At 36.0% G+C, this 26068-nt stretch overlaps 1 protein-coding gene across 11 annotated transcripts in view; it reads left to right on the top strand.

Annotated features, from left to right (window-relative positions):
- The window catches only part of PDE4D (phosphodiesterase 4D), a 1389427-nt gene that overhangs the window by 1051307 nt on the left and 312052 nt on the right, over positions 1 to 26068 (top strand). Inside the window, exon 1 of one of the 11 annotated variants that reach the window (XM_012457270.2) lies at positions 15600 to 16319. The exons of the other annotated variants lie outside the window; for them this stretch is intronic. Coding sequence (XP_012312693.1) covers positions 16255 to 16319 — 65 coding nt within the window. The 5' untranslated portion in view covers positions 15600 to 16254. Of the gene's footprint in view, positions 1 to 15599; positions 16320 to 26068 lie in introns of those variants that run through there. 11 annotated transcript variants of the gene reach the window in all.

The raw sequence follows: 26068 nt of genomic DNA, 5'->3' as shown, positions 1-26068 counted from the left end.
CGTGGTGACCTTTTCATGCTATTGCAGAGCTAAGTATGAAGAGATGACTCACAATCCTCCAATGCAACACAGGTGACCCTGCAGCCAGATTGTCCCTTCAGTGGCACGTGACTCCATGGAGTCAGGAGAGTAGCTCAGACATTGAAATCTGACCTAATGGCTGACCTACCTGCCCATGCATCCCACCCACTTACAGAAGGGCAAGAACTCCTCTGCATTACCTAGCCCTGATTATTATTATAGTTCCTATTTAGGTAAGAAAACAATGGAGACAAAATGCATTTGGTTATTTGGCCTCTGCTTGAATATCCTGTGCTTTTTGCTAAACAATACATTCCACATAATCTTAAAAAACAAAATCCCTTTCAAGGAAAAAAAATACTGACCATATCCACTGAGCAATTGAGCAGAATGGGAATCAGAGTTTTAAACTCTGATATACCTGTTTTCTTTAGGGCTAAAATCTTCTTTTCATGGTTTTAGTTTCTCTAATTGAGATAAGAACCTAACCTTGTTCAAAACTACATCCCTGGGAGTGAGTGAAAAATGAAGGATCCTCCTACTGTGTTGGCTCATAGTAAGGACTCTCAACCTGGTGGGTATTCCCAAGGATGCTGGATGATTGCAAAGAAATCAAGACCAGTCATGGGTTAAATGAGTTTAATAACTCATTAAGAGTTAAATAACTCTAAAAGCAAAATTATAAAGACCCTTCCCAGTTGATAGCTAAAATAATCTATATTATAGAAAGTGGGACCATTTTAATATGTTGGATATGATAAGTAGTTAGGCCTACAAAAGTATTAAAACATATTTGCCTAAGGTACTACCCATTTGCAAGATTGTTACTTTAAAAATAGCTTATGCTCTAAATTTTTATTACTTTTTATCACTCTAATTTAGTTATAATTTATAGTTACTATAAGGTAACTCTTAAGACAAAGGTTAACTATCTGCAGAGATGCCTGAGCATCAGCTGGGGAGTAACTTAAATCCTGCAAGAATCTGACTCACTGAAGACTGTCAGCTGAATGAAGTCTTAAATTTCATGGTCTTGGGTGGGAGAGCTTTTTCATATTCTTTCCCCAGATGGAATAACAATCTGCCCTGAAAACAGGGAGTATTTTGGCATGATCTCTTCTTGCTTATTTGCCTTCCACTTTCCATAAAGCAACTTCTGCCAAGCACCATTCTTAAGACTCAACTTTTTTCAAAAATATCAGACAAAGCACTGTCTTTAAGAACACAGGGAAAACACTAGGTCTGTTCTGAAAATCACTGTTGTATGTTGTTTGTATTTTTTTAGAGTTCACTGCATGCCTGGAATAAACAGACTGTGTTTCTCCCCAGAAGAGCACAGATTAATATACAAGGTCAGGTTAAATAATGTCTAAGTTTGCTTTCCTATCCCTATACAGAAGCTATCCATTCCAAAAAAAAAATTTTACTTTTTTTAATTTTTGATTTTTGTGCATACATAGTATGTGTATATATCTGTGGAGTATATACAAACATGCAATTCATAATAATCACATCATGGTAAATGGGTATGCATCACCTCAAGCATTTATCCTTTCTTTATGTTACAAACAATCCAATTTTACCCTATAACTGCTTAAAAAATATACAATAAATTGTTGTTGACTATAGTCACCCTGTTGTGCTATCAAATACTAGCTCTTATTCTATCTAATTACATTTTATAATACACACTAAGTATCCCACCCTTCCCTCCAAGCTTTCATTCCTAACCTCTGGAAACTGTCTTCTGTTCTCTATCTCCATAGTTTGTTTTAATTTTTAGCTCCCACAAAAAGTAGAACATGTGAAGTTTGTCTTTCTGTGAGTAACTTATTTCACTTAACATAATTATCTCCAGTTCCAGCCATATTGTTGCAGATGACAGGATCTCATTCTTTTTTATGACTAAATAGTTCTCCTTTACGTATATGTACCACATTTTCTTACACTTTCTTTATTCATCTGTTGATGGAAATTTAGATTGCTTCCAAATCCTGGCTGTTGTTAATAGTGCTGCAGTACACATGGGAGTGTAGATAACTCTTTGATACTCTGATTTTCTTTCTTTTGGTTATGTACTTAGCAGTGGGACTGCTAGATCATATGGTAGCTCTATTTTTAGACTTTTGAGGAGCCTTCAAACTGTTATCCATAGTGGTTGAACTAATTTACATTCCCACCAAAAGTGTACCGGGTTTCCCTTTTTATTCTCACCAGCATTTGCTGTTGTCTTTTGGATAAAAAACATTTTAACTGGGGTGAGATAATATCTCATAATAGTTTTAATTTGCATTTCTCTGATGATCAGTGAGGTTGAGCACCTTTTCGTATACCTGTTCACCATTTGTATGTCTTCTTTTGAGAACTGTATATTCAGAAGTTTTGTGTATTTTCAATCAGATTATTTAAAAAATTTTAAAATTATTTGCCTATTTTTAAATCAGATTATTAGCTTTTTCCTATAGAGCTGTTTGAGCTCCTTATATATTCTGGTTATTAATCCCTTGTCAGATGGATAGTTTGCAAATACTTCCTCCCATTCTGTGGGTCTCTTCACTTTGTTGATTGTTCTTTTGCTGTGCAGAAGATTTTCAATTTGATGTGATCCCGTTTGTCCCATTTGTCCATGTTTGCTTTGGTTGCCTATGCTTGTAGGGCATTACTTAAGAAATTGTTACCCAGCCCAGTGTCCTAGAGACTTTCTTCAGTGTTTTCTTTTAGTGGTTTTGTAGTTCAGAGTCTTAGACTTAAGTCTTTAATCCATTTTGATTTCATTTTTGTATATGGCAAAGGATAGGAGTCTAGTTCCTTTCTTTTGTGGATGGATATTCAGTTTTCCCAGCATCATTTATTAAGGACACTATCTTTTGCCAATGTATATACTTGGTGCCTTTGTTGAAAATGAATTCACTGTAGATGTATGGATTTATTTCTGGGTTCAAAGCTGGTATTCCAGTTTTGTTCTTTTTGCTCAGGATACTTTTGGCTATTTTGAGTCTTTTGAAATTTCATATAAATTTTAGGATTTTTTTTCTATTTCTGTGAAGAATGTCATTGATATTTTGATAGTGATTGCATGGAATCTGTAGATTGCTTTGGGTAGTATGAACATTTTAACAACATTGATTCTTTCAATTCATGAACGTGGAATATGTTTCCTTTTTTTGTGTTATCTTTAATTTTTTCATCAATGTTTTATAGTTGATAGATCATTGTGGAGATTATTGTAGAGATTTTTGGTTTAATCCTAGATACTGAATTTTATTTGTGCCTATTGTAAATGGGATTACTTTCTTGATTTCTTGTTCAGATTGTTCACTGTTGGCATGTAGAAATGCTACTAATTTTCATATGTTAATTTTGTATCCTGCAACTTTACTGAATTTATTTATCAGTTCTAATAGTGTTTTGGTGGCATCTTTAGATTTTTCTAAATTCAAGATCATATTTTCTGCAAATGAGGTAATTTGCCTTCTTCCTTTCAAATTTCTTTCTTTTGTCTAATTTCTCTAGCAAGGACTTGCCGTTTTATTTATATGTTGAATACCAGTGGTGAAAGTGGGCATCCTTATCTTGTCCTACATCTTGGAAGAAAAGCCTTCAGTTGTACTCCATTCAGTATGATACCAGCTGTGAGTCTGTTATACATGACTTTTATTGTGTTGAGGTATTTCCTTTTATTACCAATATTTTTAGGATTTTTATCATTAAGGGATGTTGCATTTTATCAAATGCCTATGCAGCATCAGTTGAAATGATCATATGATTTTTCTCCTTCCTTCCTGTCTTCCTTTTAGTAAGGGTGATTTTTCTCTAGTGGTACGTTTTAACTTTTTGCTTTTTATTTTTTGAGTACCTGTTGTATGTTTTTTGATTTGAGATTACCAGGAGTCTTGTTTTTATAACTCATTACTTTAAACTGATCACAACTTAACACTGATTGCATAAATAAACTAACAAGCAAAGGGAAAACTAATAAAAACTCTATACACTAACTTGTCCCACCCTTTAAAACTTTCTGTTGTCTTTATATCTTATTGTACTGTCTGTATCTCAAAAAACAGTTGTAGTTATTATTTTTGGTAAGTTTATCTTTTAGTCTTTCTATTTAAGATATGAGTTGTTTACATCCTACAATAACAGTTGTTTTTCTATGTATTTACTAATACCAGTGAGCTTTGTTCCTTCAGATGATTTCTTCTTGTTCATTGATATGCTTTTCTTTCAGACTGAAGAGACTTCTTTAGCATTTCTTGTAGGATAGGTCTGGTGTTGATGAAATCCCTCACCTTTTGTTTTTTGGGGAAAGTCTTGATTTCTCCACATTTGGAGAATATTTTTACATGATATACTAGTCTGAGATAAAAGTGTTTTCCCTTTAGCACTGTAAATATGTCTCCTGGCCTATAAGGTTTCAACTGAGAAGTCTGCTGCCAGACATATTGGAACGCCAGTGTATATTATTTCTTTCTTTTTAATTGCTGCTTTTTGAGTTCTTTCTTTGTCTTTGACCTTTGTGAGTTTGGGTGTTAAATGCCTTGAGGTAGTCTGCTTTGGGTTTTATCTGCTTGGTGTTCTATAACCTTCTTATACTTGAATATTGTTATCTTTCTCTAGCTTTGGGAAGGTCTCTGTTATTTTCTCTTTGAATAGACTTTCTACCCCCATCTCTCTCTCTAACTTTTCTTTAAGGCCAATAACTCTTAGATTTTCCCTTTTGAGACTATTTTCTAAGTCTTGTAGGAGTACCTCATTCTTATTATTTTTCTTTTGTCTTCTCTGTGTAATTTTAGGTAAGCTGTCTTCAAACTCACAGTTCTTTCTTCTGCTTCATCAATCGTGCTGTTAAAAGACTCTGATACATTCTTCAGTATGTCAGTTGCATTTTTTAACTCCAGAATTTCTGCTTGATTCTTTTAAATTATTTTAATATCTTTGTTAAATTTATCTGATAGGATTCTGAATTCCTTTGGTGTGTTATTTTGAATTCCATTGAATTTCCTCAAAACAGCTGTTTTGAATTCTCTGTCTCTCCAGGATTGGTCACCGATGCCTTATTTAGTTCGTTTGGTGAGGGTATGTTTTCCTGGATAGGCTTTATGCTTGTGGACGTTCGTTGTTGCCTGGGCATTGAAGAGTTAGGTATTTATTGTAGTCTTGCAGTCTGGGTTTGTTTGTACCTGTCCTTCTTGGAAAGGCTTTTCAGATGTTTGAAAAAACTTGGGTGTTGTGGTCTAAGTTTTTGGTCACTGCAGGAATATCTGCATTAGGGAGCACTCCAAGCCCAGTGACACTGTGGCTCTTGCAGAGATACTGCCTTAGTAGTGTTGGATAATATCCATAATAATTCTCTGGATTACCAGGCAGAGACTCTTTTTCTCTTCTCTTACATTCTCCCAAACAAACAGATTCTCTCTCTCTCTCTCTCTCTCTCTCTGTGTGTGTGTGTGTGTGTGTGTGCGCGCGCGCGTGTGTGTCTGTCTGTCTGTCTTTCTTTCTCTCTCGAGCTTCCTGGAGCTGGGAGAGGGTTAACACAGTACCCCTGTGGCCACCACCACTGGGACTGCATAGAGTCACACCTGAAGCCAGCACAGCACTAGTCTTGCCCAATGCCTGCAGTAACCACACCTTGGCTCCTGCCTATGTTTGCTGAAGGCACTAGGGGCTCTATAATTAGCAGGTGGTAAAGCCATCTAGGCTTGTGTCCTTCCTTTCAGGGCAACTAGTTCCTCCTAGTCCTTGGAAGGTCTAGAAATGACATCCAGGAGCCAAGGTCTAGAGTCAGAAATCTTAGGAATCTACCAATACTCTATTCTACTGCGGTTGAGCTGGCAACCAGGGCGCAAGACAAAGTCCTTCCCATTCTTTCTTTTCCTGTCCACAAGCAGAGAACTCTTTCCCTGTGGCCACCACTGCCCCAGGCCTGTGACAAATACTGGCTGGCTACTGCTGATGTTCCTTCAAGGCCTAGGGGCTCTTCAGTCAGCTTGTGGTGAATGCTGCCAGGCCTAGGAGTCTCCCTTCGGGGCGGTCGGCCCACCTCTAAGCCAAGGAAGGTCCAGAAATCCCATCTAAGGGCCAAGGCCTGGAATCAGGAACCCCAAGAGCTCCTTGGTGCTTCACCCCACTATGGCTAAACTGGTACCTAAGCTGCTTTTCGGTTCTTATAAATGTGCTTTTTTGTGTGGAGAGTTGTTTAATTTGTTGTTCCTTTGGGAGGACAATCGGTGCAGGCTGCTATTCAGCCATCTGCTCCACCTCCCTCTCCATCCAAAAAGAAAATTTGAATTGCAAATATGATACATCCAAAGAAAGTGTTCTTGAAATAAAAAATAATTGGTCTTAATTCCAAGGAAAGAACCAACATAGTAAAGTAAAAATGCATTTTTTTTCCCAAAAGTTACTTGTTTGGTCGCATATTATATTTTATTTAAATGAAATATCCAGAATAGGTAAGCACATAGAGATACAAAACAAGTTACTAGCTGCCACGGAGTGGGAATGTACAGAATGGGGCATGATTGCTAAATGGTACTGTTTTCAAGAGTTACTTTTGAGTACATTTTCAGTCTGGTATCTAAATAATTGAAATATTTGAAAGTCATGATTCCTAGAATAAAAACAGTGATTAACGTTTAATGATTTCAATGTTATGTGCATAAAAAAACCATGACCAGAGTAATAAATGTACCCTTTCTACCATTCTTATCAAATAATTGCTTAAATAAGTTTAAAAATTTTTCCTACTGACATGTTACTTAAAATGCTATTTATTTAGTTCTCAAGGTTGTGCTTTCCCCAGATTATGCTTGATTTTGGTAATCTGAGTTTATGTCCCAAAGTAATACCTTGGGCATGATACTTAACTTCCTGTAGACTTCAGTTTTCTTGACTGTGTGGTAGAAGAAATAATAGTACCTAGTTTGTGAGTTTGTTTTAAATGTTAAATGAGAGAACATGAAGAACACCTTCCCAGTGCTTGGCACGTGGTCAGCCATCAATAAATGGGAGCTCATCCTGTCATCTTCAGATTTCCTCTTCTGGAGCCAGCAGACTTGAGTTCTGACCTGGTTCATCCACCCAACTTGCAGGGGAAGCACTCAGTGCCCTTTGGTCCTCTCATCCAGTACATGGATATACAGTCTTCATGTGGTTGATACAAATATCAATGTGCTAATGCATCTTTACCAAAAAGAGAGGTAAAAGAAAAGAAGGATAATCCTGCCAGAGATGCATATGGCAAAGATCTGTAAGTGATCGAGAATGAGGGACTGAAGATTGGGCAACACTTAGTAGTGGCTCTAGAATAGGTTCTTAGAGACTGTCCAGGATGTAGCCTTTTCATCCAGAAAAACAGCCATCTCATTCATAGGCTGATTGGTGACTGACTGGCAGATTTTATAAGATGACACAAACATCCTCCCCATTGTCCTGCCAAAACGTGGGGAAACTCTTCCTGGAAAAGTTATTTCTTTGAATTGAGCTTCCAAAAGGTCCCTGTTAGAATTCAAATACTTTACTTGGGTTGAATATCACATTGCATAATAGTTTCTCCATATTAAGGCCATTTTCCCTAAATATTTAGGAAAGAATTTTTCACTTCTTATCAATGATGCTGGAGTTGGCTGCCTAAGACTTCTTCCAGTGTGTTCTTTATCCCAACCAGTTCCTTTTTCTTTGGAAGAATGTTCTTTATTGTAACACTATTGTAGGAACTTTTATTTTTGGTAAAGAAGGTATCTAAAGTAACTTTTAGGGATAGAGGCTTATGAAAAACAAGGCAGAAGCAAGACCAATTTTTAAATCTAATTCCAGCCACGAAGCAAATGCCACAAAAGGGCACAGGAAGAAAATTTGTAAAGGGCTTATCTACCACTGTTGACCAAAGATTTATTCTGTTGTTAAGCAAACACCTTGTGAGCTAGATATTGTGCTTGGTACTCTGAATACAAAGATGAAGAAGCCCCATTCCCTGTTTTCAAAGAAACTCACAGCATTATGGAAGACCAAGTTTCTATTTGGGCCTCCATAATGCTTTGTGCTCTACCAAGAAGGGTAAAACAATCCTTTCCTGTAGGAGTTTCTAGTTAGTGGCATATAGTTAGACAAATGAAGAGAGGATGACCATATGGTGCTGATAAATTCAAAGGAATTAGGATGGGCATTTAGAGGTTTGCATGGCCAGACACTTAATTCAGATTGCAAAGCAGCAGGATGGGAGGCGTAGTACTGATTTAACTCTTGATCAAAAAGAGAGGTAAAGGAAAAGAATGATAATCCTGCCAGGGATGCGTATGCAAAGATCTGAAATTGATCAAGAGCAGGGGATTACGGATTGGACAGCATGCTTTCTCATTTAATCCAAGAGGAACTCTGGGAGGATTCTAGGTGTGTATATTGTCCTCATTTTGTAGAAGAAGATACTGAATCTTAAAGAGATCATGTGTTTTCAAAGCTCACACAGTCCAAATCATGGCTGAACACTGGCTGTGGGACTTGAATGCCCCTGTGATGTCTTAACCCAAGATATTCCCAGATTGAATCAAGCCAAGGAGACTAAACTGAGTTTGTCTTGCAGTTAGTTGCCCTTTACTGCTACTTATGCTAGATTTTAAAGACAGAGTAGGAAGTACACTTAGCGGGGAAGTGGGAGAAAGGTGGAAGTTTCCTCAGGCAGGGGAAACAAAGTGAGCAGATTTGGGACGAGATGTGTGAGATTGTGTAGCTCCTAATATAGGGTGGGAAAGATTAGTTATTAAGGGCAAAGCTGAATAGTAGATTGAATCCAAATGGTAGAAGTTTTTATTTAACACAAAAAAAACACTGGAATTGATCCTGTAGGGAATGTGAAGCTATGGATGGTTTTTCATCAGAGGATTTGACATTTTAAGGTTTGTATCTTTGAAAGATAATCCAAAGATAAGAGAATAAAAGCTTAGATGTGTAAAATGGGAGTCAGGAAAACTACACAAGCTATTGCGTAAAGGGAGTCAAGGGCCAGGATCCAAAGAAAGACAAAAACATAAAACAATTATTTTAAATCAAATACTAGTACTAGTACAGTAACATGTATTTTTAAGTTTTAAAGCTGTTTTTCTCTGTAGCTCCTTGACTACTCTTTTAAAACTTTTTTTTTTAAGACGGAGTCTCACTCTGTCCCCAGGCTGGAGTGCAGTGGAGCGATCTCAGCTCACTGCAACCTCTGCCTCCTGGGTTCAAAAGATTATCCTGCCTCAGACTCCTGAGTAGCTGGGACTACAGGCATACACCACCAGGCCCAGCTAATTTTTGTATTTTTTTTTTTTTAGTAGAGATGAGGTTTCACCATGTTAGACAGGATGGTCTTGATCCTTTGACCTCATGATCCACCTGCCTTGGCCTCCCAAAGTTCTGAGATTACAGGCGTGAGCCACCACACCCAGCCTTAAAACTTATTTTTAATAGCAGATATTATTTATTGATTCCTTACTATATTCCAGATATTTTGCTAAGGTTTTACATGTCTTTTTTAGTCCTCAGAAAATTCTCTTTTATCTCCATTATATACCTAAGGAAACTGAGTCCAGGGAAGGTTAAATAATTTGTTCACAATCAAACAACTAGTGATTGGTGGAATCTGAATTTGCAACCAGGCAGTCTGATTCCAAAGGCCACTCCTTAACTTGATCCTACTTATCCTTCCTAAATAGTGGCATTTTCTCAGAGCAGATCTTTTATATTAGAGAAAACTTATTTGTAATCTGTGATCAAGGAGAAATTGGCTGAGTTGCCTGGATTATTTTGCCATTTTTAATATGTGCAAGAAAAATGTTATCAAATAACTGTAAATTAAATGGTCCTGACAAAAGTTTACTTTCTAATAAATCAATTTTCTTTATTTTCCATTGCATCAGAAGCTATTATTAAATCATATCTTGTGTGCATTTATTTTTGAGAGGTTACTTTCAAATCTTATTTTATTTATTATCTTTTTTTTTTTTTGAGAAGAGATTTCACTCTTGTCGCCTAGGCTGGAGTGCAATGGTGCGATCTCAGCTCACTGCAACCTTCACCTCCTGGATTCAAGCAATTCTCCTGCCTCAGCCTCCTGGGTAGCTGAAATTACAGGAGGCTACCACAACACCCAGCTAATTTTTATATTTTTTTAGTAGAGACGGGGTTTCACCATGTTGGCCAGGCTGGTCTCAAACTCCTGACCTCAGGTGATCCACCCACTTCAGCCTCTCGAAGTGCTGGGATTACAGGCCTGAGCCACTGTGCCTGGCCCCAGATTTCCAGCTTTAAAACTGTGGAGAAACAATCTTCCAATGCCAATTTTTTTCTTTTTTTAAAAAAAATCACTCAAACCAATAATTAGAACAAAAACCGGAAAGGTACAGTCCATCTTTGAGGAAACTGGGAGATGTCTGTAACTCTAAGCCATGATGCATAAAGATAGAAGTAGATGGAGAAAAGTTCAATGACTTAACCAAATAAGAGAACAATACTAAAGTGAAGCAAACTGAGCTGCCCCAGTCCCCCAGAACATACTTTGTAAGATGGAAGAGTTCTAAAAATAGCAGGTGTATGAACATGTATATTATGTACACTTAACCAGAAGCCCTCACTCTTTCTCGGTGTAGTCAACATACCTTGCATCCTTCTCTGACAGTGACTCTGGGTTACTAGGCAGAGAATAGGGGAGGGATAGCTGTACATTTAATTCTATCTAGGACAATTAAATGAATGGCTGCAATGTGTCAGTAAGACCGTCAGTGACCTTCTCCTACCCATACCAGAATACTTATCAAGCATATTTATATCCTTCTCTAGAAAAATAGAGATACCCCAGAGGAAAAACGATTCTACAAATAGTAACATTTGGAAGAGGCCAAGAAAATGCCCACTGGGCACTTGATGATGCTGCAGTAAAACTCCCAGTGCACAAACTTCACCCATGCATGTAGAGCTTCCTGTCACCTTTCTAGAGTCTCATTCTTGTGTATGAATTGGGATCAGGGATCAATGCAGGAGTCTGAGGATACTACACTTATCGATGTTTAATTACATTATTTACGTGTATTTCTTTTAATAATATTTCAATATTTAATTTAAAATAAGGTTAAATTTGCAGAGATGCATTTAAGTTTAAAGTGAAGAAGAACAAGACAAGTGAAAGGGGGACAAGGGGAGAGGCAGAATACAAAGGAAATACAGTAGCACTTAGAAAATTTTATAGATAATTTAAGTTTTCGTCTGAAATCCAGTATTGAATTAGTGCAAAATTCTGAAAGTCAATTACAAAATCCATTTTATGTCATCATTACTGATTCCATGCAGAAATGTTTATTCTAGTTTTAAAAACTAGTATTCTGTACCTTTTAATAGCCAGTGTAATTTGTTGACAAATATTGAAATTTATACATTACCAGAGGTCTCACGTATTGTTACCTTTTAAAATGATCATCTGTTAATAACCAGTATTACCTAATAAGGCAATCAAAATGTCATCTGTTGCTTAGGTAACAGCAAACTACCATGACTCATGTTGTGAGATGGTCAAAAACCTTATCACACTTTATGGGTAACAAACTCATGATGTTGTCATATATGCCTGATCACAGTGTTTATGATACCTAAAAGTTCATGCCTTAAAATTAGAGACAAGGACAGTGAAGTTAGATTGTTTAATCCTGTAAATCTTAATGTTCTAAAATTTTCTGGCTGTTAAATATGTTTATCATTATACTAGTAATATACGTGCACCATTTTTATTATATTCATTTATTGCCACTGCCCAACTAAAGAGGATGGATGAATTTTTAAAAATTCCAAAAACTTGGTAGCGTTTTTTAATCTTTCTTTCTTCCTCTTTTCTTTCTGTCTTACACACACACACACACATACATGCATACACACATCATGAAGAGCAAGCTTTGGAATGAAATATACCTGGGTCCAAAAATTTTAAACAAATTATTGGCTTTCTTTATGTATAAAATTATTATTATCACATCTACTTTGGAGGTATGTTGTAATATGTAAGTAAGATAGTGTACTTAGCACTTAGGTAATTAATAATTACCTAAGTAATTACCTAGGTAATTAATAGTAGTGATTATTATTATCCTAACCTGACAGTTTATGAAAGAGGTAGGAAACATGAAGGTAGGAAAGCCTTCAAAATGTAATACTCTGGACTTCTCCTTTGGAAATGCAGGAATGTAGCTCCAAGCAAGGTTCATGCTAGTAGCAAAGTCCTTGAATCCAGTTGTATCCTAGTAAAGTGTAATAAGATAAAAGAAATCTCTAGAAATTGCCTCAAAAGTCCCTTCTAGATAAGAAAATATCACAATATTTTCTCAATAATGAGGAACTGCTACAGGAGTTCAAAGTGATTTGTTCTCATTAATGTTAGAGTACAATATAAAATAGCAGGAAACTAAAAACTACAGTCCCGTGGTCTTTTTTTCTAAATAGTTTGACATATCTGGTGTACTGAATTTAAGCATATTTGAGAGGCCTGAATATTTAGTTGTTATATAATAAGGTTCTAAGAAATATGCTCATGAGAGATTGGAAAGTATAGAGTATCTATTGTAATCTGAAAATAGGAATTTAGAGAACAGAAGATTTCATAGTAGGCAGGATATTTCAAAGTAGTAATACTTGAGAAAACCTGGGCTTTATAGTAAAATTACTCCCTAACGTTTCATTCAATTGGTTTCAGTTAATGCTTAATTCATGGATGAATGTCATGAGTCTCGTAAGTCATGCTCACCATTGAATGATAAGAGAAAGGGAAGTCACATTTTAGGGTGCGCACAATCTACCTGTATGACACTGACACGTTCTAAGTATAGCCAAGTTGTATCGGGGCACCACTAGTGGCGTGAGACAGACTTTAGGCATTATTTTGGACTCTTTTTTTTCTATTAATATTTACTTGTATTTGGGGGGGAAATTATATCAGTATATTAAACCTATTTACAGAATAAATATAAAGTTACCTCTTAAATTTAGTTTTTTTTTTTTTAAAAGTAGGTCAATGAAGAAAAATATGAATTCATGGTATAAGTGGAATGCTAATACGGAAAAAATTATGCAGGTGGTGTTATGACTGAAATTTCAGTAACATCTAACTACATAGTCGTTTGATTCAACAAAACCTCTGCAGATGGATGACCCAATGGACATATACGTCTATGGTACAGTCTATCGAAATGTGGTAACAACCGGAAAGTAAAAAAATCCATACATTATACAATTCAGTACAACAGGGAAATACTGAGAAGTACTCGAAGCTTCTGGATCAAAAGCCTGGGCCATGTGGTTCCTAAATGCAGTCTCCCCATATTCAGGCCTCTTCATCAGCCTGCATGCCATCATATGCTTGTGTGCTAACAGGAATTTGGAGGGAAGTGCCGTATCTTTTCCATTTTTGGAAGCTTTTCAGAGGGAAAACTACAGGATGCTTAGATCACAAAAGATTCCTTCGGAGATGTTCATGTGAAAGTTGCCTTACAGTGGAGAAAACGCTGTAATATCGAATACATACTACTTGGTTTTCTTTATTCTGTCACTACCTTAAACATTAGGAGAAGCAGCAAAATTTAAATCTAAATCTCAATGCCCTTCAACATAGTGCGTCTTTCTTTCTCTGTAATGGCAACCTTGATGTACCAATCCAAAGGCTTTGAGTATTCTGGTTAGTTCCGTACATTATCAGATTCCCCATTTAACTTTGTTTTTGCAGGGGCAGAGGGACAATTTATTAGTCTTTATGGGACTATTATGCAGTATGTAGTAGATGCCCAATAAATGTGTTGGGTTTTCAGAGAAATATTCTTGGAAGATATAGAACGTTGGCCAAGTAAGCAAGGAAGAGCACATGAAACTGCGCTAACCTCTTGTGCGTGTGTGTGACAGAGAAGAGAGTGGCATCAGGCTAAATAATCTCACTGGGACACGGAACTGGGGGACAGTAGAACACAGGCTGATTATTTCTGGAGAGTTGAAAACTCAACATTCAGATATTACATTCTCTGATCATTGTCATTTTCTTTCTGAAATGGCAGAAGCTATTTGGTAGACCTTAAGTGGAGAGAATGTGTTTCAAATAAATAGTAGTTGCTTAATTTTACTTGGTTTGTTTTTGTTCTTGCTTTTCCCACATTAAAATTCCAATGAGAAAAAATTAAACCTCCTTCTCTAAGTCCCCTCTCCCCTAAAAATGATTAGTTTCACAAACCTTTTAAGTTTCTAAAAAATACGTGATTAGTTAACCTGCTTTAAAATGCCAGCAATAAACTAGACATGGGACAGTGCTAAAAAAGTGTGAATGTCCTCCAGCCATTTCAGTCATAAGAAAACTGAAAAGCTTAAGGGAATAACTATGTGGAAAGCAATTTATTGGCATTTACCATGAGAGGCCTCAGAGTCACTGAAAGAAGACTAAGTCACAAATGCACCTTGAAGTGTGACCAGAGGAGCAGATGAAGGGTTTGTTGTAAGAAGCAGCCACAGCCTCTGGTGGACGCCTTCCTACATTAATTTTCCAAGTTGTTTGGGTGGGTCACAACTGCACTCCAACATCCTGTCTGCAAATGCTAAATAAATACCAAGTTCACGTCAGACTAGAGAACCAACCTACTAACTAATGTCATTTAAGTGATCAGAATGCTTACATTATTTTCACTTGGTAATTCACATCTAAAATAATTGAAGTATATATACTCTGTGCAGATGTTCAGAGAGATAGTCAGGGTGGTCAACCATCAGCTTAGATTATATCCACTGTAACAGAAAAGATTTTGTTTTCTATTTAGGAGGTGGGACAGGTTTTGGCCTTCAGAATAATAAGAGATATTGACAAGATATAAAGCTTCATTCCTTACTGAAGAGCTGTTAAGGATTAGCAAACCCAGAGTCTTTGTGGGTAGAGATGAATGAAATTTGCATATTATTATTTTTAAAAAATAAAGTTTAGAAAACATTGTGCAAGGGAACAGCCTGAATACGTGCAGCCACTTGTCCGGGAATAATACATTAGATTTTTCAGTTTAAAATTCCAGCACGTCCTGATCCAAGGGTGCCTGTTACACTCTGCTGAATTTTTAAGAGGTAATTTACATCTCTACAACCAACTCCAAAGCATGACATTTCATTACATCCACTCAAAATGAACAGCTGCTAAGTCAAGTTCTGTCAACTTTGCTTCTAAAGAGAAATTTTAGTTTTAGTGCTTTGTGAGGTACTTTTTTTTTTAATGACTTTTATAAAATTCATATGTTTATTACGGTAAATAACTTAATGACTAGGGGTGTGTTCCTTATAAAGGTGCTCATGGAATGTTACTCAGAATAACACAGACACCTCATTTCCTAGAGAAGGAAATGGTTTTATAAGTTTTGTGAGGTCTCTTGTCTGCTTGGCGGGTTTACAGTGCTGGTCTCTGGAGCTGATCCGCCCCTTTGCTTTGTAAGTCTCAGCAATTGACGAGGCTGGGCTGGGCGCTGGGTTGTTGTTTTTTTTTTTTTTCCTTTCTCACTGCCCTGCGGTGTTTTGAACTGCCGTCTTACAGACGTCATACAGCCCTTGAGGAATAGTTTCTGCCTGGTGAGATTGAATGATAGTTCTCATTCACAAAGCCCTGGATTCTAAGCAGGGACACACAGAAATTACTTTTGCAGGTAAATCAGCCCACCCAACCGAAGTGTAGAGAGCTTTATTCCTTTACTGACTTCTGTGCTTCATGGAGAAGAGTGTTTTCCTGTGCTTGCCCTGAAGTGGAACTTCCTTGACAGCTCTCCCGTGTTACCGTGCCTCCCGGTCATTTTCTTTTCTTTTCTGTCTACCTGCCCACATTCAGTGTTAGAAATCTTTAGATCAGTTATTATGGAATTGCAAAAAAGAGATCAAGTGACTCTTTCACTATGCTGGTTTCCCTTGTGACCCAGATGAAGAATCAATTCAGAATTCAGTGCCTCCCTTGGCATTGCGAGACAGAACAGAAACTGTCACTTTCTAACAGCCTAGTCCTGGAGTAAATTCAGTATGAAGGAAGAAAGTGCTCCTGCGTGTTAGAACCTTGCCCATGAGCTGGACCGAGGACAGGAGGTGGACTCCAGGAAAATTGGATTTCTTCAAGCTCCCCTTGGAAATGGAATATATTTAAAATCTTCTTTGCAGACAGTTGAAATGTATTAATCAGAATAATTGAAGACTTATTTTCCTTTTTATTTTTTTTTCAAAATGAGCATTATTATGAAGCCAAGATCCCGATCTACAAGTTCCCTAAGGACTGCAGAGGCAGTTTGGTAACGTGCTTTTTCTCTCATGCTTCTCCCCTTTTCCCTTTTAAGATTGACATACTTCTTGAGTATTTAGTAATTAGTATGATGTTGAGGCTTTGTGAAAGAAGGCAGTACGGGCGACTCTTTTATTCTTTATTTTGTTCCCAAACTCATGCACTTTAACCAAACTGGTGCTGACATTTTTTTTTTTTTTAACTCCCCGTGGACTGTAACAATGTATCTGATGATAATTTTTAAAGGACGAAAGAAACTTGCAAATTATGTTGGGAGTTCTGAAAATGAAAACTTGTCATTTTTCAGTGTCTGAATCAGTTGCTTGTTTTCTTATCTTCTTTGCTTGCTGCAAGTAGGCTGGTGGTTGACCGGCTTTGCCCTTGCCTTTAGAAGCCATACCCTCATTTTTAGCACAGATATGTTAGAAATTAATAATGTTATTTATATTTAAGCAAACTTGAATTTAACTATATGACTAAATGTTTATCAAGTTGCTTATCAATCATCTTTTATGTTTTATTTTATTAGAAATGATCCTTAGTAATTATAGTTTTGTTAATTTTAATGCTTTTACCCTGATGAAAAATATGTCAGTTTCCATTTATTCTAATGTTTATTCCATTATTTCCCCAATGCTGATTTGATATGCTCATACATATAGCATGACCCTTAAGGAGTATTTTTGCCACAAAGTAAGTTTTGCTTCTGGAATAGGTATTTACAGAATACTTTTATGACTATTTTAGGGGTTAGTCTTACTTTGTTTTTCTTTGTGATTGGTTATAAATAACTAAGCTCACCTCTTTGAAATGGAAATAATCATACTTCAGATTGGAGAAATAAGAGCAATGATTGAAGCGAGGTGGTTGAGATAGGAAGAAAACAGGCAAGCAAAATATGCATTATCATGTGAGCAGGCACACACACATGTAAATACTCGAATTATTTGCATCAGGAATTTAGCCTATGTTTTTGTGGCTGGGTTAGCTTTTGCTGTTATTGTAGTGTTTTACAGTCGATGAGAAGCAAGAATTGCCCCATCCGCAGTATTTCTGTGAGTTTTAATAAATTATAGATGAAGATTATATCTCTTACGTTACTCGCCATTTCTTATAACACGTGCAATAAATTATTCCTTGAGTTTATTTAAAGCAGAGTTTGCATCTGCAAATAAATTTGGAGGGTCCTTTTTTTTTTTCCCTCAAACAATAAATACTAGAAAATCCTTAAAATCCTTTTATGAATTACCATAGCTAATATGTCACCAACATGAGTAATCAGAATTTATAACATACGTGAATTTTACTCATTTATTATTTATACCCTTCCTATGTGGAAAGATGATATAATACTTAACAAATAGTGTTTAACCAAACTATTTCTTTTTTTATCTAAACTGCCAGGAGACTTATTTTCAAATTCAGGGTTCAATTGGAAATAATTTGTTCATTTCAGGGGATGAGTAACATTGACACCCTTTACTGCTCTGGATTTTCATAGTCTATTTTTATCCATAATTATCCTATTTTATTGTTTTAAATTATATGAGATATTTTCATAAGTTGGGCCACAATTCAAAATGCATTTTTAAACATATTGATTTGTGAATGTGTATATTGTTCCATTTAACTTTAAATATTCTGCATAGAGTTGGGGACAGAATGATTTTTGTGTAAGAAATCTCTATATATGAATGATTCTTGGATTTGACTGGACACTTTAGAAATCTCTCCAATTATTAATCTTACATCTGACTTAATAATGTAACTGCTTGGGTGTATCTCTGCAGCTTCCAAATAATTTGGTGGTCTGAGGGTATAATCAACTGTGATTACAGTTTTACCATTTTATTATCCTTTTATCAGTCCAATATTATACATACCTATTATATTTAATTATATGTGAAAAAATATAGATTATAGATTTAGTATATAGAGAAAATACATGTTTGTGTGTATGTATACATATGCACATACACAAACACAAACACACATTTACTTGAGTATTAAAAAATATGAAAGGGCCTCTTTTCCTGTGCCTCTGTACTTAAAGGCCACAGCCTCAAATTGCTCAGGGGACAGTGTTTTCTTACCAGTGTTCCTGTCCACATTTCCCAACCATCACCCTACCCTCATTCCTTTTCAATTGACTTCCCATGAGAGAGACCTACTACTTTGCCATTTATCTCTTTTTCAGATGTTAATTTGTTTTCAGATTGATCTTCAAAATACTTTGTTCCTGGGACCCATCTTTCTGGCCTTACACTCTGATTATATAAATCTATTTTGTGTTCTGTTGGTCTACTTTCTCCAAATCTGTCTACTATCCTCTGGGATACCCCAAAGCCAAACACTACCTTTGGAAGTTTGTGGTATTGTGCAAGAATCCAATACTTTGGATTACTTCTTTACCTTTTTTTATTTGTTTCTCTCCGAGTATCATAAAAAGCAGTCCATACTAACTTGTTCTTACAGCCTTAATTAAGTTACTGTGAGATATTCACATTTTAAATGGGATTTATTGACAAACTTGTATTTTATGCTCTTCCTCTTATTAAAGGTCAGCCTTATTATAATTAAAATTTTATGAATTTCAAGACAAAATAAAAATAAAATTATTCCATTTGTCTCTTTGTAACATAGACACATTAATAACATAGACAAATTAATCTATTTGTCTCTTTGTAACATGTGTCACAAATTTAGAGTTTATATAATAAAGGTATATACTAGGTTGCTTTTATTTAATGAGCAGTTATTTATATGCCCGGTTCTGGCAGAAAGTGATTATAGTATTTATTCGTAAGCATTCTTTAAAAAAGTGTGCATGCATGAAGTTGAGAAAAACTTTATATATGTATATTCTTATTCTCATAAAGTTAATAAAATTAGCAAATTAATTGATTGTGGAATTGTTTGCCTTCTATTTTAGTTGTTTCAGTAACAATATTCCACCTCCAAATTCTGTGTAACAAAACAATCATGTAGTGACCTTTCCATAAATATTTGAGTTTTACATGTCTTAAATTCAGATTGAGTCAATGGTTGTATACTATAATAATATTAACTTACATATTCCTTTATATCTCTTTAACACTTTACCATTTATAAACATTTCCCAGGGATACTTCTCATTAACGTAATTAAGACTTGTGATTTAGTTTAAGTAAAACATTATTAGTCTTCCAAATATAAATAAAAGAGAAGTTTGGTCATAAAAGTGGACTTTGTTCTTTCCTGCTGTCAGAACAGTGTTTAGGATTTGTGTGTTACATGTAAGATCATTCATTATGTAATCTGGAAAAAAGGAGATGCTACTCTTCAAAATAGTTTTGAATAGTTTAAAATGGTTGTTTTTAAAGCAAATTTTAAAATTGGTTATTGTATATGTAATAATACTTATACTTTTCATTGTAAGTATTATTATTTAATAAGTATACATGTAATACTTGGGTTTAGAGATGTAGAAAAAATTCTGGAAGACTCTGTACCAAGCTTTTGGTAGTGAATACCTTTTAAAGGTAAAAAAAATGGTAGGAGTGAAGGTAGGGAGGACTGTCTCTCTTTTCTTCACTGTATTTGCATATTGTGTGTTGTTTTCATCAACAAAGTGTTATATATGAAAGTTTAAAATATTAAAAATATAACTACTATATGTATTAGCAAGCTCATCTTTATATATGCAGATATCTATATATCCATTAAACAACAATTTGCTCAGGGTATAAAATATGCAAATAAGCATTTCGGTACTAGGTGGATACAATTTTCTGAATTATGTTGCAGCTCTGACCAATGGAGGATTATAATTTTTTTATTAGCTTTTTTCTCTTAAGGTTGTTAAAATCTAGGCTGGCTTAGCATTCTTATTTTGGCCTCATGATCACAGTGGAAAGCATTTGTATAAGCTAAAATGTCCAGTTTTATAATTGAGAATAAAAAAGATGGAATAACATTGATTAATATGTTGGAAGGAAAATAAGTGATTAACCCCATTGTCCTATCCTGTTATTCTCATTTTCAACTTACCTTACATATCTTAAATAGCTGTAAATACTATTTCTGTACTCTGCTTTTTCATTTAACATATCAGTATTTTTTTATTTTTGGCCAGGCCCCATAGCTCATGCCTACTTAGAATCCCTGCAATTTGGGAGGCCGAGGCAGGCAAAATCGCTTGAGGCCAGGAGTTTGATACCAGCCTGGCCAAAATGGCGCAACCCCGTCTCTATTCAAATTTCAAAAATTAGCCAGGCGTGGTGGTGCATGCCTGTAATCCCAGCTTCTTGGGTGGGTGAGGCATGAGAATTGCTTGAATCCAGGAGGTGGAGGTTGTAGTGAGCTGAGATCATGCCACTGCACATGCCTGGGTCTCAAAAAAAAATTCTATTTTTTAATAATACTTCCAGCTTTCATTTTATTGACTTTTATGAATGAGAGCTCTGCCAATAATTTTACATATAATATATTATTTAGTTCTTATTACAACATTGAAAAGAAGGAGTTGTTAATCCAAATTTTGCAGGTGAGACAAGGATTCTGTGAGATGAAATAACTTGGGCAAGGTCATAGGCTGGGGTAACCCAAGTCTGTCTACCTCAAAGACCATGCTTTGTTCCTTCAGCATATTACCTTCCTCTACTGTCTATATAATTATCTTTTTTAATGGCTATAATACTGTTCATGTTGTGAATATTTCTAAATGCATTACAATATTTGGCAGTTGTCTTTTCAGAATTATGATAGCCTATGAAATTTAGGGTTGACGTTGTTGATTGTTGAAAAACAGCTTTTGAAAGACTCTTGTACTTGTAGCTTGAAAGCCATTATATTCTCTACTGGTAGCAAATAAGGTCCTCTGGTCTTTATAACAGGGAATAAAGAGCAAAAGGTCAACACCTCACAATTTTGAATAGATTATCTTTCCAATTATATTAGCAAATTTTTCTGTTCTCTGCAACCTCTATAAGGCTTCAGGTTGAAACAAGTACTACATCTCAGTTTTTGTATGAAGTTTTAGATCAGCTTTGAAAAAAGTGCACAATCTTCCTTCCTATTTCTTTTGTCTTAGAAATTTTTATAAATAGACAAACAAATGGAATTCTCATATTTTCTGCCTGTGCAATACATATTATGATTTGGTTTAGGTACGTAACTACTGTTGAAATGGGTTCGGAGTTTTGACAATGAGATAAACTTTTTTTGGTCCTAGTACCCAAGATAGTGGCACATGTGTTATGAAATAGACTTAAAGATACACAGCTTTTAGAAATGATTAAGGTACTTTGGAATATTTGATATATTTAAAGCATAACTAGAAAAATACAGAGTGGATCACAGATAGGTTTACTCTTTAAAGTCATAAATTATGAGATTCCCTGAAAAAAAGCCATGTGTTCACTCTACTTCTAACATGCTCTGTATCCCCGGAGAAGCCACCTAGTCCTTTTGAAGCCAAGTCTACCATCCTGTAAAATAAAAGAGGCAAGGTAGATCAATGCATTTTAAACACGTTTTTTAATGAAACATTTTTTATGAATGAAATGTGAGCTGAAGTCAATATAAATGTATATGTTTACTGTAAATTAATTGTAAAATCATATATAAATTTGATATATAGATATAATTCTTTAAAACATAGATATGTATGAAATATATAAGTAAAAAGTATGAGCACACATAAAACAATAAAACAGCCACTGAGTTTGTACATTTACTCCCATTCCAAATACAACTCCTCTCTTTGAAATACCTCTAAAGATGTTAGGATTCCAAAAAATATTGTTTGAAAACCACTAAACTAATGACTGTTAAAATCACTTGGTTTTACTCTCTGCAGTGCTGCCTTGCCACTGGAGACTCATTTGTGTATCCTGTATCTCTATGTGGATTGGGATAAACTTATAGATAATATAGCAGTTCAAATACCTCTGACTTACAAGACCTTGAGGTTATGGAACATTTTTCACTTCTGAGATATCGCAGAAGAGTTATCATTATAAAAGTTAAGATCTATTCATTTTATTTAGCATCTTATTTTTTATTTTATTTTTTTTTTTTAAAGAGAAAGAGAGAGAGAATAGGAAGGAGAAAAAAGGAAGATAAAGAGAGAGAGAGAATGGGGAGGAGGGAGAAGGAAAAGAAAGAGGGAGAGAGAATGGGAGTATTGCTTTCTTGCCCAGGCTAGAATGCAATTTAGTAATGGGTATTGAAAACCTCTTTTATACTGATAATTATACTTAATGATGTAGTCAGGAAGGAATAAGGGAAGAAGATAACAAACAAACAGCCAACCAATATTTAATTTAAACCTATGAAATGCTATGCGATTACTGAGGAGTGATTTACTTCCAATTATATAGTCACCTTTGGAATAGGTGTGAGGTGGTAATGTATGTTTTGTGTATTTGAAGTGGAGAGTTCTATAAATATTTATTAAGTTTACTTGTTCCGGGTCTGAGTTCAAGTTCTGAATATCCTTGTTAATTTTCTATCTCGTTGATCTATAGAATCGTTAGCTCTTCTTGTTGCATTGATCCTTTTGCCATTATGTAATGTCATTTCTCGCCTCTTTTGATCTTTGTTGCTTTAAAGTCTACTTTATCAGAGGCGAGAATTGCATCTCCTGCTTTTTGTTTATTAGTTTATTTTTACTCTCTGTTCAATTGGTAAATCTTCCTCCTTCTCTCTGAGTCTTTGTGTATTGTTGGATGTAAGATGGGCCCGGATGCAGCATACCGATGGGTTTTGGCTTTTTATCCAATTAAAATATATATTAGTTTAATACCGGCATTTGATGCTAGCTGGCTGTTTTGCCCATTAGTTGATGTGAATTTTTTATTGTGTTAAAGTTCTTTGCTTTTTGATATATTTTTGGAAAGGCTGATATTGGTTGTTCCTTTATATGTATAGTGCTTCTTTCAGAAGCTCTTGTAAAGCAGGCCTGGTGGTGGTGAACTCTCTAAGTACTTGTTTGTTCGCAAAAGATTTAATTTTTCCTTCGCACATAAAGCTTAGTTTGGCTGGATAGGAAATTCTGGGTTGAAAGTTCTTTTCTTTAAGGATGTTAAATATTGGTCCCCACTCTTTTCTGGCTTGTAGGGTTTCTGCTGAGAGATCTGCTGTAAGTCTGATAGGTTTCCCTTTATGGGTAACCTGAACTTTCTCTCTAGCTGCCCTTAGTATTTTCTCCTTCATTTCAACCCTAATAAATCTGGCGATTATGTGCCTTGGGGTTGGTCTTCTTGAAGAATATCTTTGTGGTGTTCTCTGTATTACCTGGAGTTGAATATTACCCTGCCTTGCCAGGTTGGGAAAATTTTCCTGAATGATATCCTGAAGAGTATTTTCCAACTTGGATTCATTCTCTTCATCACATTCAGGTACACCTATCAAACGTAAATTAGGTCTTTTCACATAGTCCCATATTTCCTGGAGACTTTGCTCATTCCTTTTCATCCTTTTTTCTGCATTCTTGTCTTCTCGTTTCATTTCACTGAGCTGGTCCTCGACTTCTGATATCCTTCCTTCTGCTTGATCAATTCGACTGTTTAAACTTGTGCATGCTTCGCGAAGTTCTCGTGTTGTGTTTTTCAGCTCCATCAATTCACTTATATTCTTCTCTAAATTGTCCATTCTCGTTAACATTTCGTCAAACCTTTTTTCAAGGTTCTTAGTTTCTTTGCATTGGGTTAGAACAAGTTCTTTTAATTCACAGAAGTTTCTTATCACCCACGTTTTGAAACCTGCTTCTGTTATTGGAACACACGTGTAATCTATTAAGCCTTGTTCCATTACTGATGAGGAATTGCAATCCCCTGTAGAGGGAGAGGCATTCTGATTTTGAGTATTCTCTACCTTTTTACGCTGGTTTCTTCCCTTCATTATATATTTGTCCGTCTGTCGTCTTTATAATTACCGACTTTCTAACTGGGTCTCTGACGTCCAACTTGTTGATTCCCTGCACCGAAATCTGGGCAATCCACTGAGCTGGCCAAAACAGCGGTGTTAAGATTGATGGTGCTTTTCTGCCCGGGAATCTCCGGACTCTGCACCAAGAACTGGCGTGCTAAGGCACCAGCAAAACCGCCACGCCGGCCACAAGAGTCGCCCTGGCGACCCGTGGAGCTCCTCCACTGGGAATCTCGTGGTCCGTGAGCAACTAATATTCGTCTGAAAGTGTGGCGTCCTCTCGTTCTTTGCGCTTTCACTGGGAGGTACGTGCCCGAGCTGCTAATCATCAGCCATCTTGGATCTCTCTCCTAGCATCTTATTTTTTACAAATTTATTTTAGGCTTATCTGGAATGAGAAAATCATCATGCATTAAACACTGTAAAATGCATAGCTGATAATTCAGGAAGTGAGCATGGTTGTTGGAAAAGAAATGCTGAATTGATATTAATTTCTTCAGAAGAAAGATGCTTCTTTAGGTATTTCAATGTGGGATTCTCCACCCTCTTTTTCTATTACTTTTTCTAAGTACTACTGAGATGTAGTACTTTCTTCACTGGTGAAGAAAGGTCTACTCTCCTCAGTGACAATGAACCCTATAGGCCCTACATTCATAAAACTGGCTGTGGTTATGTGTTCAGTAATACTTTGATTGCAACTCTGTTTTTTCTTTGTTGTTTTTGTTTTGTTTTGTTTTTTGAGACGAAGTCTCACTCTGTTGCCTAGGCTGCAGTGCAGTGGCACAATCTCGGCTCACTGCAACTTTCGCCTCCTGGGTTCATGCTATTCTCCTCCCTCAGCTTCCCGAGTAGCTGGGACTACAGGTATGTGCCACCATGCCCAGGTAATTTTTTTGTATTTTTAGTAGAGATGGGGTTTCACATATTAGCCAAGATGGTCTCGATCTCCTGACCACCTCATGATCTGCCTGCCTCAGCCTCGCATAGTGCTGGTATTACAGGCGTGAGCCACTGCACCTGGTCTGCAACTCTGTTTTTTTTCTTACCCATGGATCTAGGGCACACCATGGTTTTGGCCTTTTAGCAGATGTAAAGGAATAGCCCACTTACTAGTTCCTATGTCAATCATTCCAATCATGTAGAGAATTCTGTTGAATCAGAAGGGATGATGACATGAAGGTAACCATGAGTATAGGAATGATTAGTCATGGATCCACCCAACTGTTACTAGCAAGATTGGGAAAAGTAGATTCTAAGATGAAATTGAAGAGGAAGAATATTAATGAGGTCTTTAAGGAATTTTTAACTTTTTTTAGGGAAAGATGCTGAGGGATATGTATAAATATTCCCAATAATAGTAATATTAAACATATAGAGTTGTCAAAGGCTAGATAAAGGTAAAGAGAATAGGGCCTGAGGGATATCAGCTAGGTTGGTGAAGAAGATATTCACAAAGAAATCATAGTCTTAATAAAAAAAATCAACATAGATTTTCTTAGAAGCCTTTACAGAGGTGATCCAGTATCTCAAAAGATAATATAGGGGCTGAAGGTATATTCGAAAATGGACAGAAGTAATGTACACTTCAGGCACCAAATGTCTCCAGGGATTGGTGCCTACAGGAAGGGCTGGGGTACTGCCTGGGGCACGATGACAGCAAGCCTGGGTAAGACACTGTTAAATATAACTGTGTACAGGTAACTAACTAATGGGAGCCTGTGCCAGTGATATGTGTCAGCTTCTAAATTGCCTACTTCTTTGTCAAGTTTGACCTAAATTAGAAAGCATTTCAAAAGCATGGAAAGTAGGAAAAATGCCAGAACCTATGGATGCAGTTTCTTAGCATGA

This window comes from Aotus nancymaae, unplaced genomic scaffold (genome assembly GCF_030222135.1).
Source record: "Aotus nancymaae isolate 86718 unplaced genomic scaffold, 86718_ANA_hifiasm-v0.15.2.pri h1tg000014l, whole genome shotgun sequence".
Taxonomy (NCBI): domain Eukaryota; kingdom Metazoa; phylum Chordata; class Mammalia; order Primates; family Aotidae; genus Aotus; species Aotus nancymaae.
The sequence above is the reverse complement of the archived record's forward strand: the minus strand, read 5'-3'. Positions and strand labels throughout refer to the sequence as shown.